The following is an 18660-nucleotide window of genomic DNA, read 5'->3' as shown; positions in this document are numbered from 1 at the left end:
CCCACATTCACCTCCACCATCACAGAGGCGAGCTCTCAAACTCTGAGCTCAGAGCTACTGCATTGGGGAGAGAGAGCGCATGTGAGGGGATGTGAATCCGAGAAAGAGTTTGCTTCTGTGATGGAGGAAGTGAACAGTAATGACTAGGCCTTACATAGTAGTGTCCTAGCAGTGTCTTGGGAGTATTCCAGTCAGGCTTTGGGAGGTACATAAATAACCTACACCTATAGCAACAGCAATATTTAACTTTAGTCAGAGCTGCACAGTTTGTTTTTATTTACAGATGCCCCTTATCTGCATAGGCAGTTTTTTGGTAAAGGTGAACTAACACTTTAAATGTTGCAAATCATGTCTAACCGTTTCATTTAGCTTCAACCAATTGGCAAGTGACAGCATAAGCCAATTTTTTACATCTGCCTGTCAGTAAATGTCCCCAACATTTCTTCACTTTATAGTTATGAAGAACATGCATGTCCCGGTCTTCATCTCAAAGTGTCATGCCTTGGAACTGAGTGACCTCTTAGCAAGCCTGGGCATTGTCATAATGAGGGGCAAGGGTGGTGGTGCATATGATTATGCCAATAGCAATGATCAGAAAGTTAAAGCCTGGCTACATTCAATGATAAATCTCCCCATTAGGGACATAGATATAAAAAAAAAAAAAAAAACGTTATTTTTCTCTATTGGAGTGACAAGGGGTTATAGCCTCTTTCAGGTTTTTATTACTGCTTGTGTGATATTCCCTTACTTCCTCTCCAGGTGATGGTTGCCAGGCAAGATAGGAGGCAATGTTAAATCTCCATAATTTTGACACAAACAGTATTTAAATCCAGCAGAGGTTCTAACCTTTCCCCACTTTATTTGAAAGAGTTGGACTTTGAATCCTCTCTCGTTCCACATTTAAGGGTAATACACATCATAATATGTTCACACAATATATCTGTAGTTATGGACCTCAGATGAGAACAATTCTGTTCAGTCATTTATGAGCTCATTTATGGTATTTGAGAGTGCTTGATCATACATGCATATCAGATGTCCTCCTATGTTCTAAAGAGAATGAGGCTGGGTTCACACTAGTGCGAATTGGATGGGGTCCCCCCATCCAATTTGCAATAGCAGGAGATTGTGACCAGCTCTCAATGGAGCTGGTTCACATATCTCCGCTGCGGCTCCGGTGTGAATTTGCACCGGGTTCTGTGTGTCTTTTGGTCCGTTTCAGGTCCGAATTCAGCCAAAAATTCGGGCTGAAATCTGACCTGAAACGGTGGACAGGGACGTACCGGACCCCTCCTGTGAGCCACATGCGGCTTAGATGTGAACCCAGCCTTACTCAATAATGGGCATTTGTAAAAATCTGACGCTCTCCTCACAGTCATTATGGTGCAGACTTGCTACTCAGGGTTGATAAACTGTGATCGGACAAAGTCCTCTAGCAGTCAAGTCAAGGATGCCAAATTGCACCCCTTTAAGCTTTAATTTGGTGCCCAAAAACAAATTTGAAATGGTAAAAAAGCTAAGGGTAGGAAGGAGTTAAAAAAAATAATAATGCAGGTTAAAGTGATTGTAAACGATCACCTTGTAAAACAAGCCATACAGTTTAAAATAGAAATGAAAGGGAAAACATTTGTGTATAGATATAAAAAACATTCTAAATACATGGATTTTCCCTTTTTTTTTATAAATGATCACATATCCTCTGTTCTCAGCTGCATAGAATTTGGGGGGAGGAGAAACAGCAGCACACTGAGCTTTCCAGTAAATGGCTGTGCAGGGGAGGTGTATCAGGACAAAGCTGATCATTGGAGGAGAGTGCACTGAGTTCCCAGCATAACTAGAGAACTGACTGCAGTGTGCTCTCCTGCTTAGTGTGGTCAGTTTTTAATAGGAAACTTTTTCATACAAGTACATGGTACAGCAGCCACATATCAGGAATGTAAAATGTTGAGGTAACAAGCACTAACATTTTAAACACAAATTTTAGGGTTAAAAAAAATAAACGAATTAGGGTCAACTACAAATTCCCATTTTTAATAAGGTACTACAATCATGTTTCGGGTACAAAGCATTTTTTTTATTTTTTTTTACTTGGCACCACAAACACTGCCAAATGCAAAATGTTTATATGCAAGCAATAAAAAAATTTAAAAAACATAAAAAAAGCTAAGGGAAGAAGGGAATGAAGAAGTTAATTAAAAAAAAACAGGGTTCATTGGGGTTTAATAGGAGGCCAACATGTTGTTTATGATTTATTTTATTTTTTTTTTAATTTACAGTAATTCATTAATCAATAAGCTGTCAAACTGATTGCTTGGTCCTGCAGATTAGACAGAGATTATACAGTTTATACAAACTGTGCCCCTCACAATATGGTGCCCAAGGCAAGGTGCTTCTTCTGCCCCTGTCTGGCCAAGGCAATAACTGGATTCTGTTTGGGCTGCTAGAGGAGGGTAAAACGGTGAATTTACAGAGTATATTTTATGTATAATACTAAAAATCGATGAAATCCTGACAACATCTTTCCTATCTGACAGATTATTGAATGCCAGTCACAAGCTTTCAGCTCAGACAGACATATGTCAGCCTTACAACTTATTACTTGTACTCTGACAGGGACAGAATACAAGTAAATAATACAAAAAAACAAGCATCCATTAAGAGTATGGCTGCACTAGTAATAACAATTCATTTAAAGTGGTTGTAAACCCGTCCACTTTTCACTACAGGTAAACCTATAATAAGGCTTACCTGTAGCTAGCCTGGATATCTCCTAAACCTGGTTTAGGAGATATCCCCTGCATCTGCATGTGCCGTCATCGACACATGCGCACTAAAGCAATGGCTCGTTCATGCCGTTGCTTCAGCTAGTGTGCCATTACCGGTGGCTCGGGGGTGACATCATTGCGGCCCTAGCCAAACACAGCACCAGAGCCCGCGATATCCAGAAATAACTCTGGGAGCGATGTCGCCGGCCAGAGCTGTGTTCTGGGACCGCTGCAGGGGCTTTGATCTAAGGTGAGTATTTCATAATGAGCTAGTATGCTATGCATGCTAATTCATTATGCCTTTGTCCTGCAGGTTTTTTTTTTTCTTTTTAGTGGGTTTACAACCACTTTAACATTCTATTTAAAGACATGTTTTAAAAATCAAAAAAACTAAAGCCCCGTGTGCACAATATGAAAATCGGACAACAGATCATCTGGTTTTTTTTTTTTGCATGCTAGTCGCATATCGAACATGAAGAGTTTACTAAAGTTGCGAAAATTCTCGTATCACAGAATACAAAATCAGAAATGATGTCATGTGTTGTAGTGTATTTGTATTGTATTTTCGAACGACAAATGTACTGATTGAATGAAAATCGTACAATTTGGTATTGTATGAGAAAAATGTTCGCGCTTGTCTGATCAAATAATATCGGATCAACAGTTATGATCGGCTCTCGAAGGCTCTATAATAATGATCCAAACGATCGCTTAGAAATCGGTATTTTTTTGTCCGATTTTTGGATCATGTGTATGGGCCTTAAAGTAAGAAGGGAATACAAGAGTTAATTAAAAAAAAAAAAAGATAAAAAAAACTAAGAGTGCACTAAGCAAACAAAAAAAAAAACTACAGGAAAAAGGAAATTAAGAAATTATTAAAAACCTGATCAAGGTTTTCTAAAGGTTTATTAGTTCCCAAAATGTTGTTTAATTTACACTTAATAGTAATTGGAGGATTTAATAGCTACAAATAGTCGTTTTCATTTATGAATGAATGAGAAGAGAAGGACCTGAGCCTTCTAACTAATAGCACACAATTGCAGGGCAGTCATAGCATGGTCTCGTACACCTTAATGGATTGCGTTCAGTGGTAGTACTACCTTCCAAAAGCAGAGTACATAACGAACACAAAATTTACTGCACTTGAACGTGGGCCCAGAAATGGTTGTTTTCTAAATTCTCATCCTGGCCTGCCTGGATATGTCACGCCTTGCTGCCCTCAAGAGACTGGGCAAGTCTAAATGTACTGAAATCACAAAACAAAACAGGCCTAGTGAATAATATATTTGCCGCCTCAACCTCTGCAACATCTCCAAGATATGCCCCTTTCTAACCAATGTCACCACAAAGCTTCTAATCCACTCCCTGGTCATCTCTCGCCTCGACTACTCCAACTCCCTCTTCACTGGCTTACCTCTAAATAGACTATCCCTACTTCAGTCCATCATGAACGCTGCTGCCAGGCTCATCCACCTCACAACCCTCTCAGAGTCTGCTATACCCCTCTGCCAATCACTCCATTGGCTGCCACTCAGCCAACTAATTAAATTCAAGATACTAACTATAACTTACAAAGCCATCCACAACCTGACCCCCAGCTACATCACTTACCTAGTTTCAAAATACCAACCTAATTGTTCTCTTTGCTCCTCCCAAGACCTCCTGCTCTCAAACTTCCTTGTCACCTCATCCCATGCTTGCCTTCAGGACTTCTCCAGAGCCTCTTCCAACCCCTGGAATGCTCTACCCCAATCTGTCAGACTTTCTCCTGCTTTGTCTACTTTCAGACGATCCCTGAAAACTTATCTCTTCAGAGAAGCCTATCTGGCCCCCACCTAACAACTGTACATTTATCTTCTCAATCAGCACATCACCCACAGTTATTACCTCTTGACCTTCCCTCTTAGATTGTAAGCTCTAAGGAGCAGGGCCCTCTGATTCCTAATATATTAAAGTGTATTGTATTTGTACTGTCTACCCTCAAGTTGTAAAGCACTGCATAAACTGTTGGCGCTATATAAATCCTATATAATAATAATAATAATAATCCTCAACATAAATCTTTAATAAGTAAAAAAGTTATACTCACAAATTGACCCATGTGTCACAGCTTTTCATATAGAAACAGCAGCTTTAGGTCCATGATACAATGTATCACATAACAGGTCAAATTCCAGCAGGCTGACGCTTTTCGAGGACTTGCCTCTTCCTCAGAGCTAACCCAGGAAGAGGCAAGTCCTCCAAACATGTCAGCCTGCTGTGCTGCTGAAATTTGACCTGTTATGTGATATGTTGTATCATGGACCTAAAGCTGCTGTTTCTATATGAAAAGCTGTGACACATGGGTCAATTTGTGATTGCAATACTTACCTTTTTTACGTATTAAAGATTTATATTGAGGATAATGTACTAGGCCTGTGTGCCCTCTGTTTTGTTTTGTGATTTCAACTCACCAAAAGCAACATGGGGTTTAATTTGTGCCCGAAAGCATTGCAGCCACAGTATGTGTACAGCCCTGAGCAGCTGCATTTTACCTTTAGGTGAGCTTCCGTAAAACTGTGGCTGAGCCTCTTACTGCCTGGAAATACAGAGGAGCAGAGTTTAGGACATGCAGCCAAGGAGACCTTTATATATATCTATATATATAGATATAGATATATCTATATATATAGATATATATAGATCTATAGATCTATATATATTATTACATACTTACCCAATTTATATTTACTTTTAACATTTTTATAGACACCTACCCTGCATCTGCTCCTGAAGGGGTGGCACTTTAGCTACAAAACACGTCAAGCTTTCATTTCAATTATGCTATTTACTGTGGAGACACGTTACAATGAGTCTGGCGTTTTTTCATGATGCTATTACTGTGTACTATTACGTTAATATGCCATCATATTATTATGTATTATGTTATGCAATAAAGTTTTTTTTATGCTATAATTATAGATGTATTATGTTATTATATTATGCATGTTATAGTGTCGCAATTATGGTATACCCACCAGACACATCTATGTCGTGAGGTCTCCATGGCTGCATGTTTCATATAAAGTCCCAAAACCTGCTCCTATATATTTCCATTATCGGGGAAGGAGGCATCTTTATTGGCCACAAATAAAGTCTCATACCCTTTTTCTTTTCCTTACCTCCCCTGGCCACCCATGTGAATAGGCCCCAAGAGCAGGGGTGGGCAACTGCAGCCCTTCAGCTGTTGTGGAACTACATGTCCCATGAGACATTGCAGGACTGACAGTTACAAACATGACTCCCAGAGGAAGAGGTATGATGGGAAGACTAATGCCCTGCACACACAATAGGATTTTCCGACAACTAATGTTGGATGTGAGCTTGTTGTCGGAAAGTCCGACCGTGTGTATGCTCCATAGAACATTTGTTGTCGGAATTTCCGACAACAAATCTTTCAGAGCAGGTTCTCCAATTTTCCGACAACAAATCTTGTTTTTGGAAATTTCGATCGTGTGTACATAAGTCCGACGCACAAAAGTCCACACATGCTCGGTATCAAGCAGAAGAGCCGCACTGGCTATTGAACTTCATTTTTCTCGGCTCGTCATACGTGATGCACGTCACCGCATTCTTGACGTTCAGAATTTCCGACAACATTTGTGTGAACGTGTGTATGCAAGACAAGTTTGAGCCAACATCCTTCGGAAAAAAATCCACGGTTTTGTTGTCGGAAAATCCTATCGTGTGTACAGGGCAAAACAGTTACTTCCACAGGCAGAGGCATTATGGGACTCGTAGTTCTGCAAAAGTTGGTGGGCCGCAGTAGCCCACCCCTGCCCAAGAGTAAAGACACAGATTACTACAAATGCCATCGTTGGCTGCTTTTTCTATCTACTCGTAACCATGGAGGACAAAGCAAGCGTGGGACAGAAAGAAAAAAAAAGGTGGTACATGTTGCCAGGGAGGGGGGGGAGGGGGGCATTAAAAAAACTGTTGCGATACCCTACATGGGTAAGGAAGAGTCTTTAACATGTGTAAACAGCATTCCAGCACAAATTCTCATCCAGCCTGCCGCAGCGGATGACCCCCTCCTCTTTCTTCACATTATCCGTTTGTCTGGAAATAATCTGCTAGAAGCTTTTAGGTGACTTCTAAACAAGAAAAGCCTGTTTGAGATCCCAAACATAGACCTCTCTGGTGAAATAAAAAGAGAACAAACTGTGTTGTCAGGATACAAGATTTGCTGAAAAATTAATGAAACTGTTAGTGAACTCGGACTCCTTGCATCGCTACTCGTGTTTGCAGTGCCAGATACAATACTGCCTCTTTGTCTTAAATCCATCAAAGCACAAAAGTCTCAAAACTTTCCTCTTTTTTTTGTTTGTTGTTTTTCTAAGTCATTGGGTTTATTTTATGCTAGCTCGCTCCGACACTGGGCACTCGGAAATAGGCACAGTACAATTTAGCTCCTCTGTCAGCGAGGCGCTTTCAGGCAAGTGTGAACCTGACGCGAATGCACAATCACATCCAATTTATTGTATGCAAAGATGTTTACCAATAAAATACTTTTTTTTTTCTGCATTTATTATTTATGCTTAAAATAGAGCCAAGGTTGTATTCCCAGGGATCCTTTGTTAGATCAGACATTGATGTTGAAGCTGCTGTAATTAAACTAGAGTTTCTGGGTCTCAGCCAATAGGAGACAAGCTATCAAGTTCTCCTCCATAGCTCTCCCAGGCAGACGGAAACAGGTACAAAGTGTGCACCTGGTTTTAATAGGTGAGGCCCATAAATAATAGTTACAGCGCCTGCTAATTAGCTTGGGTTGCAGAAGATGCCTTTTACGCTATTCCTAGAATTACTAGCCTGAGATCAGCAGGGTATATATTGAGATGAATGCCCCTTCGGCTCTATTAAGATGAATGCCTCTGCATTGATATGTATACATATAAGGATTCAGAAAAATTCATTGCCTTCTGCTTCTAATTGGGAATATGTCTCTCTTCTCATTCCCAGGGCTGCAGGCACTGCTTCCTCAGTACTTACGAGTAAAATTTGTGAGGGCTGCATTGTCCTATATTTCCTGTAACTCCCAGGGAAGGATGGAGTGCCAAGGAGGCGAATGTTGGTGCCACTGTGATCCTGCCTATCCACAATGCAACTGCCCTGTGGAGGACATCCATATACTGGAGAAGAGCCTGACGCAGACACAGGAACAGGCGAATGGTCAGAACAAAGAGTTTGAGGAATCTGGTAAGTTGCAAAGTGAGCCAGATTGGGACTGACATGTTATTACAGTCATAGGTGGAGCCTGGTGAAATATCTCCTTGTCATAAGTCCCAACTTCGTCCTGTCTACCAGGGAGTTTTTACTGCTTCTGGCCACTCACACGGGCACCTCCACTAAGCGGAATCCGTTTGCTCAATGGAGGATCTCACCGCTGATCCCTGCTGAGCAGGCGGATGACAGGTCCATGTCCGCTCCGCTATGCAGATCGGATGGAAATGGACCGCATGCCCAGTTCCATCCATTTAGATCTTCCGGACAGATGGAAAATAGGCCATCATCCGTCTGTTTTTGGCGGACAGGATTGTATCGGATGGCGGAGGGTGCCAGCGGACATGTATTCACTGACATCCGCCACCCCATAGAGTACATTGCAGGCAGTGCTGGGACAAGGCAATTTGGTGCCCAGGGCGAAGATGGCAAACTGCACCCCCCCCCCTTTTTTTACGAAAGAAAAGAATCAATGTCGTTTTAAAACAAGAATATACTTAACACAATACAGATTCAATTAGGTTTAATGCGATAGAAACAGAGTTCACTCACACTCAATTTGTAAAATGCAGCATGAAGGGGTTAATGTATTGCCACTGGTTTCTGATACATTAGCGACCAGTGCCTGTTATTTAACCCCTTTGTGCTGCATTAGTGGCACCAGTGTAACACTGACATATTTTATTTTAAGAGCAACACTGATGGGCATATTTTGTTGTGCCCATCAGAGTGCTCCTTAACATAAAATATGCCCATCAGCGTGATCCTTAACATAAAATAAGCTCGCATGCTGATGGGCACATTTTATGTTAAGGGGAACTCCGATGGGCACAACAAAATATGCCCATCTGCTTGCCCCTTTACATAAAATGCGCCCATCAGTGTTGCTCTTAAAATAAAATATGGCCATCAGAGTGCCCCTTCACATAAAATATGTCCATCAGAGTGCCCTTTACATAAAGTGTGCCCATCAGCATGCTACTTATTTTATGTTAAGGGTCAGGCTGATGGGCATATTTTATGTTAAGGGGCACTCTGATGGGCATAACAAAATGTGCCCATCAGTGTGTCCCTTAGCATAAAATGTGCCCATTAGTGTTGGTCTTAAAATAAAATATGTCCATCGGAGCAAATAAGTAGCATGCTGATGGGCACATTTTATGTTAAAGGGCACAACAAATTATGCCGATCAGTGTGCCCCTTAACAAAATATGGCCATCAGAGTGCCCCTTAACAAATTATGCCCAAATAAGTAGCATGCTGATGGGCACATTTTATGTTAAAGGGCACAACAAATTATGCCGATCAGTGTGCCCCTTAACAAAATATGGCCATCAGAGTGCCCCTTAACAAATTATGCCCATCAGTGTGCAGCTTAGGAAACATGTGCCCCACATACCTTGAGGAGTAGTCAGCACAAGCTGCAGAGGGGCGGAAAGCTGCGAGATATATCTCACAAGTGAGAGTCAGGATAGGAGCCAGGAGCCGGGAGCCGCGAGTAGCAGGGGGATGGGGCGGAGCGCGCACGTGATGTCACACCCGGCCGGGCACTCTTGTGACAGAAAACCGGAAACCGCGTGTAGCAGGGGGCGGGGCGGAGCATGCACGTGATGTCTCACCCTGGCCAGGCGCTCTTGTGACAGAAGACTGGGAGTGAGAGCCGTGGTCAGGAGGCGGGGTGCAACACGCAACATCACTGGTTGCTGGGAAACCCGCAGTCCCAGCAAGCCAGTGACTGCTACTACACTGGCGGCCTGGCGGTCCGTGCACGGTCTGCCATTTAATGACTGCTGTGCCTGTTTTAGAAGGATACTTCACTGCACCCCCCACCCCCAATAAATTGTACCGCCCAGGGCATCCGCCCATTCTGCCCCCACCTTGTACCGGCTCTGATTGCAGGGTCTGCCTGAAAAACTGACAGGCGGACCTGATCAGACAGCCCGCGTGAAAGGGGCCTTTAATGTGTTATATACATACCTCCCAACTTTTTGAGATGGGAATGAGGGACACCTATCAGCAAAAGTATTCAGGCATAGGACACACCCCCTGCCACGCCCCCTTAAAGGAGAATTGTACAAAAAACAAGATGGGTAAACCCACAAGTGCTTTTTTTTACCACTACTATTCCTTTATATTGGCTTTTAGATTTTACAAATGCAGCAATTTAGAAATCAGAAGAAAGGTTTAGCGCTGGAAAACACTTTTTGATAGATAAAAAGTGCATTTTATGTACAATTTTATAGCTCAGAACAAAATGAGGGACAAATGAGGAGGAATGAGGGACAGAGGGACATTGCTTCAAATCAGGGACAGTCCCTCAATATCAGGGACAGTTGGGAGCTATGTATATATACATACGTCCCAACCTTCTGATAAGGGACACCGATTAGCATAAGTATGTAGGCATAGGACACACCCATTGCCACACCCCCTTAAAGGAGAATTGTACAAAACAAATGATTGGTTAAACCCACAAATGCTTTTTTTACCACTATTATTACTTTACATTGGCTTTTGACATTTATAAATGCAGCAATTTAGAAATTGGATGAAAGATTTAGCACTAGGACACTTTTTGAAAGATAAACAGTGCATTTTATATAAAACTATATACATCAAACCAAAATGAGGGACAGAGGGACAGGGACAATCAGGGACAGTGCCTCAAAATCAGGGACAGTTGGGAGCTATAACTATTCCTTCAACTACAGGTCTATATGGCGGTAGAGACCTTATATTACGGGGTACAGGAAGTATTATTAGACTAAAGTCAGTAGAGTCACTCACAGCTGCAATGTATTCTTGAAATGCCAGGAGTCTGAAGAGAAAAAAGTCCAGATTCAGTAGGAAGGGGGAATGTAGAGCACTATGGGGATGTGGGGCTGCATACTGTAACCATGTTTCATGTTACACCCTAAATATCAGAATGGTGGTCTAATGCCACGTAGACACACGGCCGGACTTCCCGACAGAAAAAGTCCGATGGAAGCTTTCGGTTGGACATTCCGACCGTGTGTATGCCCCATTGGACTTTTTCTGTTGGCATTTCCGACGGACATGTTCTAAATTTTTCCGTCGGAAATGCCGACGGAGTTTAGACCGTTTAGACCTTTCGCAAATCCGGCCGTGTGTACGCGGTATTAACCTGGGAATAAACATAGTTTATTTTTGTTCAAGCAGCAGGTTGAGCAAAAACAAACCCTCACACATCCCTACATCCACGCAAGCGATGTGGATGCAGGGATGTCCTCCTCTGTGCTATTGTATTCTGCCAGCTGTCTACTGTCTTGTGAGTGTACTTCTACACCTTGCATTAAATGTTTCTCTATTCCTGCACTTCGATGGCGCTGCTCTTTCTTCCATTGTATTCTGCCAGCAGGGACTCCCACTGTCAGAATACACAGATCAGCACTGCAGCCATTGACTGCAGTGGCTGATCAAATACTGTTTTTTCAACAGGACCATTTGACAGAAGCCAGTCTAACAACTGACTTCTGCTGACCAGATAGGGCTACACACAGAGCAAAACGTGTCTGGTTTTAGTGTGTCTGTACCAGGCTTTAGTCTTCAAAGCCCTGCAACAACCCAATAAGGTGTTCTATCTGGTCACTCTGCTCTCTGTTCCCATGTCCTGTGTCAGATTTGCTGTCAATCTGATTGGTCACCAGTGCTGGCCTTTTATCTCTCAGCCTGAGCTCTGGTCTGCAGGAGGTCATAGAAGGCTATTATTAACATAACATTCAGGGACTTAAAGTATGCATGGAGTTTAGAATTTTTATAATGAGAATACAAAAATAAGAAGGTGTTGCTCATGGCAAGTGATTAGAAGTTATATGTTGTTATTTTTATCATCATCTCCTGGTCAGCGCAAAGCATTTCAGTAACCTAAGAAGTTTAGAAGTATTATGGGTCTGATTTATGACGAAAAGCTTAAAGAAGTGAAGGCAATCTCTATAGAATCCAAAAGATGTATTGTAAATGTAGTGCAAAAGAGCAATCATAATCTGCAAAAAAAGTAATCCTTTGCAACCAATCAATAATCATTTTTTAGGGACCATTCATGTTCTGCGGTTATGGTGCATTAGGTTAACGCAAGCGCATTAGTGCAGGTTATGTTGATTGTGTTAAGGTAGTCGATTCAAATGGATAGGCTGTGGTTGCTCTAGATTTGGCAAAATTAAAAGGACATGAAGCATTTTTTCTAATGCAGAGCACCACAATGAGTAGTAGTGTGTTACAATGCAGCAATGTAGGGTGTTGGGGTAACACAAGTGTTACCGCACAAAAACACACTTGCCTTGTTTGTGTCTGCACAGTTTGGACTAGTCTACCTGAATATGTTAAAATGCTAACTTGCTGCAGGTTAGTTGTATCCCGAAGCGTCCCTGGGACAGCATGTTTTTATTTGTAGTATAACAAAACACCTGCCATGTGTCTAAGCCTTTTCCCTTTTCAATCTACCCATAAAACTGTTCCGCTGTTATTTTTTTTCTTAAGCGTCTTTTAGATGATACGCTTGAATTTCTAGTATAGAAAAACACCTTCTTTGTGTTTGCACAGCTTTCTTTTTTTTTACCACTGAAAATATTATTATATAGGAAAATGGCGGGGGGCTGTGGTGCACCTATGGCAGGGTTGCCACTTTTTCTTTAGGCCAAACCCAAACACTTTAGCGGCACAAAGCAAAAAAAAAATTAAGCATACACTATAGGATTGTAACAGACCTGGGACACCTTTGGGCGTCCAAAGAGAATAGCAAGATAGCATAGTGCCCTCTCACCCTCCTATCAGGTCCTGTTCTGAGCCACATTCCTGTCTGAATATTGTTTCAGGGTTTCAGGCAGACTGAAACCCGGACACATGATTCAAAACCCGAGTTTTAGTGCACCTATGTTTTGGGTGCACAGTGTTTCTTCATTTTTAAAGCACATTGTGAATATGGCTACTGTGACCCTTTTATAGTGAGGGATCTGGCTTATCCAAAAGCCCTCTTATTGGTTCTTCTGAGCAAGGTGACCTAATTTTATTATGGCATTATGGTTACAAAGAACTTGATACAGCAAACTCCCACAATAAAGCATTGGGACCACAAATTTTGAACACATCAGATTCGATTTGAACACTTCTCTACTAGTAAGCTATATGCTAAATCAGTGGTGGTCAACTTTCTTTGTATGGGGATCTCAAGTGCGGCCCCAAACATCACCAAAATGCCACACATAAAATTCAGTGAATATTCATTATCAGAGACAGCAGGTACAAAATGGGATGTAGTGAGACTATTTCGAAACCTGTAGAGAGTATTTCAAGATTGTGGATAAAATACAGGAGATGGTCAGCGATTGTGGCCATGATACAAGAGATGGTCAGAGACTGTGGACATGCTATAGAAGTTGTTGGGAACTGAGGAACAGCTTTAGGAGACAGTTATAGACTGAGGACATATTACACGAAGCTGCTAGAAATCCCTACTATAACAAGGCAATAGGAAAACACAGTGTCTGCCCCAGGGGCCACACATAATGTGCCAATGGGGCCACTCGTTGGGCACCAGGGAATAAACAGACCAACTTTTTCTGACACAATAAGGGGCCTGTTTATAAGTGTATACTGTTATCTACTCTGCACTGGACATCACAATGTTACTCCACACTGTGGATTGCAATTTATGTCTTATTCATAAAATACAGACAGTGGTGTGCAGCGTGCAGAGTTTTCTTTGCTCAAAGCTGAAGTTTAGCTAAAACTCTACAGCTTTAGTTACATTACTTACTTGTAATGAAGTATCTCTTCATTACATTAAGAGGACTATGCAGCCCTATGAAGACTTCTACAGAATCCAGCCACCTGCACCTCATAGGACATACTTAATTTCAGTTAAGTAATGAAGTTAAAGTCGTAGAGAAGAAATGTTTTTTTTTTTTTTTTTTTAACTAAGCAGCGTTGACTTGATTGGAGGAGAAGTTATTTTGATGTCTTTGACAGGTCAGGAGACTAGGCTTTCCTCTTTGCATTTTTTTCATTCATTTGAGTCCCACAGCAAATGTACCACAATCTACATTTGTAAACCACATCACTGTGCTTTGTATATGTGCTGTACTATACTTTTTATCTTTAAGTGATGGTAAACCCTTACATATGCCTAGTGAAGGGACTACCTTAGGTGATACACAGAGATTAAACAAATCCTCCTACATAAGTTGTACATATTTAGTTGCAGTCTTCTATTCTCTATGTCCATTTAAAGTCCAAAATTTATAAGCTTATCTGAGCTGTCAGAAAAAAGGGGACAGAGAGCTTAAGTTGCACTCTGCAGAGCTTAGTGAGGAGAGCTCTGACAGCTGATTGGCGGGAAGATACACACTTCACACAGCTCTCAGGAATCTGCTGGAGGTCCCTCCCTGTCACCATTTTTCTCTTAGTATCAGAAAAACTAGTCATAAGCGATTCATGCTGGTAGCGGAGGAACAATGCAGCAGACAACAATGACACATAGTGCTTTCAACTGAGACAAGCACACACTATGGAGGGATATGTTTTGTTTAAAGTGGTTGTGTAACCACTTCCCGCCCGCCGGCCGTAAAATGATGGCTGGGCGGCGTGGCTCTCATTCTGGGTGGACGTCATATGATGGCCTGTGTTGGCGCGCTTCACGGCGATCGGTGGTGCGGTGTTTCAGTCTATCACAACGCTACAGCGATCTCGGTAAAGAGCCTCTGACGGAGGCTCTTTGCCACGTGATCAGCCATGTCCAACCATAGCTGATCACGATGTAAACAGGAAGAACCCTTGATCGGTTTTCCTCACTCGTGTCTGACAGACGCGAGTAGAGGAGAGCCGATCGGCTGCTCTCCTGACAGGGGAGGTCTGTGCTGATTGTTTATCAGTGCAGCCCCCCCTCGGATGCCAACCCAGGACCACCAGGAAGCCGCCAGGACTACCAGGGATGCCACCACGCTGGACCACCAGGTATGCCATCCTAGACCACCAGGGAAATGCCAATCAGTGCCCAGGCAGCTGCCAATCAGTGCCCATCCCCAATGCCTCCCACTGCCATTAGTGATGCTCGTCAATGGCATCTATCAGTGCCGCATATCAGTGCCCAGCACTGCAGTGCCACCTATCAGTGCTGCCTATCAGTGCTACCCATAAGTACCCATCAGTGCAGCATTTCAGTGCCCATCAGTGTCGCCTGTCAGTGCCACCCATGAGTACCCATCAGTGCCGCCTATCAGTGCTCATCAGTGCCCGTCAGTGCCGCCTTATCAGTGCCCATCAGTGAAGGATAAAACTTACTTATTTACAAAATTTTATAACAGAAACAAAAGAAAAACTTTTTTTTCTTCAAAATTTTAGGTCTTTTTTTATTTGTTTAGCAAAAAATAAAAAATCGCAGAGGTGATCAAATACCACCAAAAGAAAGCTCTATTTGTGGGAACAAAATTATAAAAATTCTGTTTGGGTACAGTGTAGCATGACCGCGCAATTGTCATTTAAACAGCGACAGCGCTGAAAGCTGAAAACTGGCTTGGGCAGGAAGGGGGTGTAAGTGCCCTGTATTGAAGTAGTTGGTTGTAAACCCTCACATATACCCAGAGAAGTGAACAGCCTCAGATGATCCCTACATATGCTTTACTTTTTATCTGCAGTCTTCTCTTCCTTACACCCCTTCAAAAAGGCAGAAAAGTATTTCTTCATCTGTCAGGAGCACAGAGGAGGGTGAGAGGCTACAGTAACATTGTATGAGAGCTGATTGGAGGAAAGGCACACCTCACCCCCCTCCACACAGCAGAAGAACTGTGTTGTGAACAGACAAGCTGTCTGCTGAGCCCCCCCCCCCCCCCCCCCCCACACACACACACACACATTTTTCTCATGTGTCAGGAAAAGCGACTCACGCTGATAACAAAGAAACAAAGCACCAGAGAGGAACGACACTTAGAACTTTGGAGAGAGACGAGTAAACACTACAGCTATACGTGTTTAGTTCAGATTCCATGACTGAGGTTTACAACCACTTTGAGGAGCGGTATGATTGTGGTAAGGCCATACAACTGTTTTACAAATTAAGCCCAAGAATAAATGAAATCCCATCAACTACAGCCACAGTGCTGAACCCAGAAGACTAGCATTACCTAATAAAGGACAAGTTCACCTTTCCTTTTCTTTTTATTTTTTTTTTTTAAATTCCAGCTCCCCTATGTACCAATATAGCATTAATGTACTTTTTTTGCAAACATATCAAAACTTTCCATTAAATCTACAAACATTTACTTCACTTGTCCTCATCAATATTTCCAAACATATCCATTGCTTCTGCCTTACTTCCTGGTCAGTCTAGAGGTCATGACACAGGAAGGATTTGACCAGCTGACCTCATTAGCACTCATCCTGTATCATCCACCCTCCTACCTACCCACCCATTCCCAGTTGCACGTTTTTTAAATTAAATGCAATCAATCAGTGATCACCCTTCTCACTAAATACGCAATAACAATCAGATTGCATAGTGTATGGCATCTTTATACAAGTACATAGGAGGAAGTAAACAGAAACACTCAGCTGTCAAACACAGTTCACATCTCTGCATAGCGGGAACTTGCATTCCCACATGCGTTTTTTTTGTTTATTTTTTTAGCGAGCGTTTTGAAGCATTTTCACTCATCACACATAGGGCAGCCCATCCACCTGAATGGGCTGCCCTACAAACAGCAATCGCCCCAAAGAAGCTTCAGGACTTTTTTTTATAGTAGAGCTTGGTGCATTTTTAAAATTGCTTATTGGTGCAGCGCATTTCTAAAATGCAAGGAAATACACAGATGCGAATGGAGCCTCATTGTTCTGTGTTAACGCACCAATTTCACTTTCAGGCCCCTTTCACATCTAGCATAGTGGGGGCGCACATTTTGATTTGATTTCAATTGGCTGCACTACATGAGGCTTATGGGACATTTTGGCGTTTTGTGGGTTGCGTGATTTTTAATGTGCGCTTTACTCATTTTTTCACATGGCAAAATGTGTGTTTGCTTCTGTGTTTGGTGTGCCGTTCCCAATTAATGACACTGAAAGTGCAACTAGTAATTTTATGTTTGTACAATCAGATTGTATGGATTATAGCCTCATTTTAGGCTATAATCCATACAATCTGATTGTACAAACATCCATGAGGTCAGCAAAGTAAGTGCAATCACTGATTGAATGCATTTCATTTAAAAAATGTGTAGCTGGGAATGGGTATGGTGGATGATGCAGGGTGTGTTCTAATGAGGTCAGCTGGTCAACTCCTTCCTGTGTCATGACCTAAAGTCTGTCCAGGAAGTAAGGCAAAACTAATGGATACGTTTGAAAACATTGATGAGGAAGTGAAGTAAGTGTCTGTAGATTTAATGGAAAGCTTTGATATTTTTGCAAAAAAAAAAGTATATTAATGCTATAGTGGTACATAGGGGAGCTGGAATTTAGAAAAAAAAAAAGGTGAACTTATCCTTTAACCTTCATGGATCCATATAGGTCAATGAGCTGATTTATACTGATCAATCAGAGAACAGATTTTTAAAGATTTACTTATCTGATGTGTTGATGATTACAGCATGTGATGTCCTGATTTTAAATGCATCCTGTCTTCCACATATAAAAAGAATTGCCTCCAAACTAAAGAAATCTGTTCATGTATGGCCAGCAAAAGGTATTATTTTGTTTTATTTGTTTCAATAAGCAAGCTTTAATTTACTCTTAAACAAGCAGGTGCCTCTCTAGACACCAGCAAATCACTTGCAAACAGCTGATATTTATACCTTTTATGAATATACACCTTTATCTTCAAACATAATTCCACTTGAAGATTGATTAAAAACAAATAGTGCATATATCGCGCTGATTCAGTCTGCGAGTGTTTCAATTATGGTTGCATTCCTTTCTTTGGATAAACTTCATATATTCACCAAAGGGAATTCTATTACACACAACAAGAGGCAAACGCTTAAGACATCCTTTCATGCTCTTCCAAGGGGTATTTTACCCGCATCTTGAATATCTCACCGCTTGATTAACAAGCTGTGCTTAGTTACATACAAAAACGCATCATAAATAAAATTTAAATAGGACGGGCACTGTGAATGTGCCAGTTGGTATGGTTGATGCAGGACAGGAGACCACTGGAGCATAAAATTGGAGACATATACCTTGATTTAAACTCTGCCATAACAATTTGCTGCATGATTTTGTTTGTAACGGAATATCAGTGTTATCAATAATAATATATTTACCTGCAACTATAGTACTTAATTTAACTAGGGCAGCCAAGGATCTTAGAGGCCTTGGCATACTCTACAGTTTTTACTATACAGAGTTTTTTTTCTAAAGGTTAAAAAGCCAAATAAGCTAATTTACATGCATTGTAACAAACATACAGTAGATCTACACTCAGACAAAAAAGTAAAATTAATTAATTCAAGAAAAAAAAATAAGTTATAAAGAAAAAAATAGGTCGGGGGGGCAGACTTGAAGGACTATTTGGTCTTTTTTTCCTTTTTCTGCCATCAGTATGTTTCTATGCTATTTAAATTTATGATGGCGACTGGATGAAAATATTTAAGTCACAAAAATAAAATATTGTCCAGGTATAAAATTACTATTA

General features: G+C 41.5%; 1 protein-coding gene across 2 annotated transcripts in view; it reads left to right on the top strand.

Annotated features, from left to right (window-relative positions):
• BRINP2 (BMP/retinoic acid inducible neural specific 2) overlaps nucleotides 1-18660 on the top strand; it is a 553098-nt gene that overhangs the window by 466581 nt on the left and 67857 nt on the right. For both annotated transcript variants that reach the window (XM_073593405.1, XM_073593406.1), the window contains one exon: nucleotides 7764-8000. In XM_073593405.1, coding sequence (XP_073449506.1) covers nucleotides 7764-8000 — 237 coding nt within the window. The remainder of the gene's footprint in view (nucleotides 1-7763; nucleotides 8001-18660) is intronic.

Source organism: Aquarana catesbeiana, linkage group LG07 (assembly GCF_042186555.1).
Source record: "Aquarana catesbeiana isolate 2022-GZ linkage group LG07, ASM4218655v1, whole genome shotgun sequence".
Classification (NCBI taxonomy): Eukaryota; Metazoa; Chordata; class Amphibia; order Anura; family Ranidae; genus Aquarana; species Aquarana catesbeiana.
This window is presented reverse-complemented; position numbering and strand designations above follow the sequence as displayed.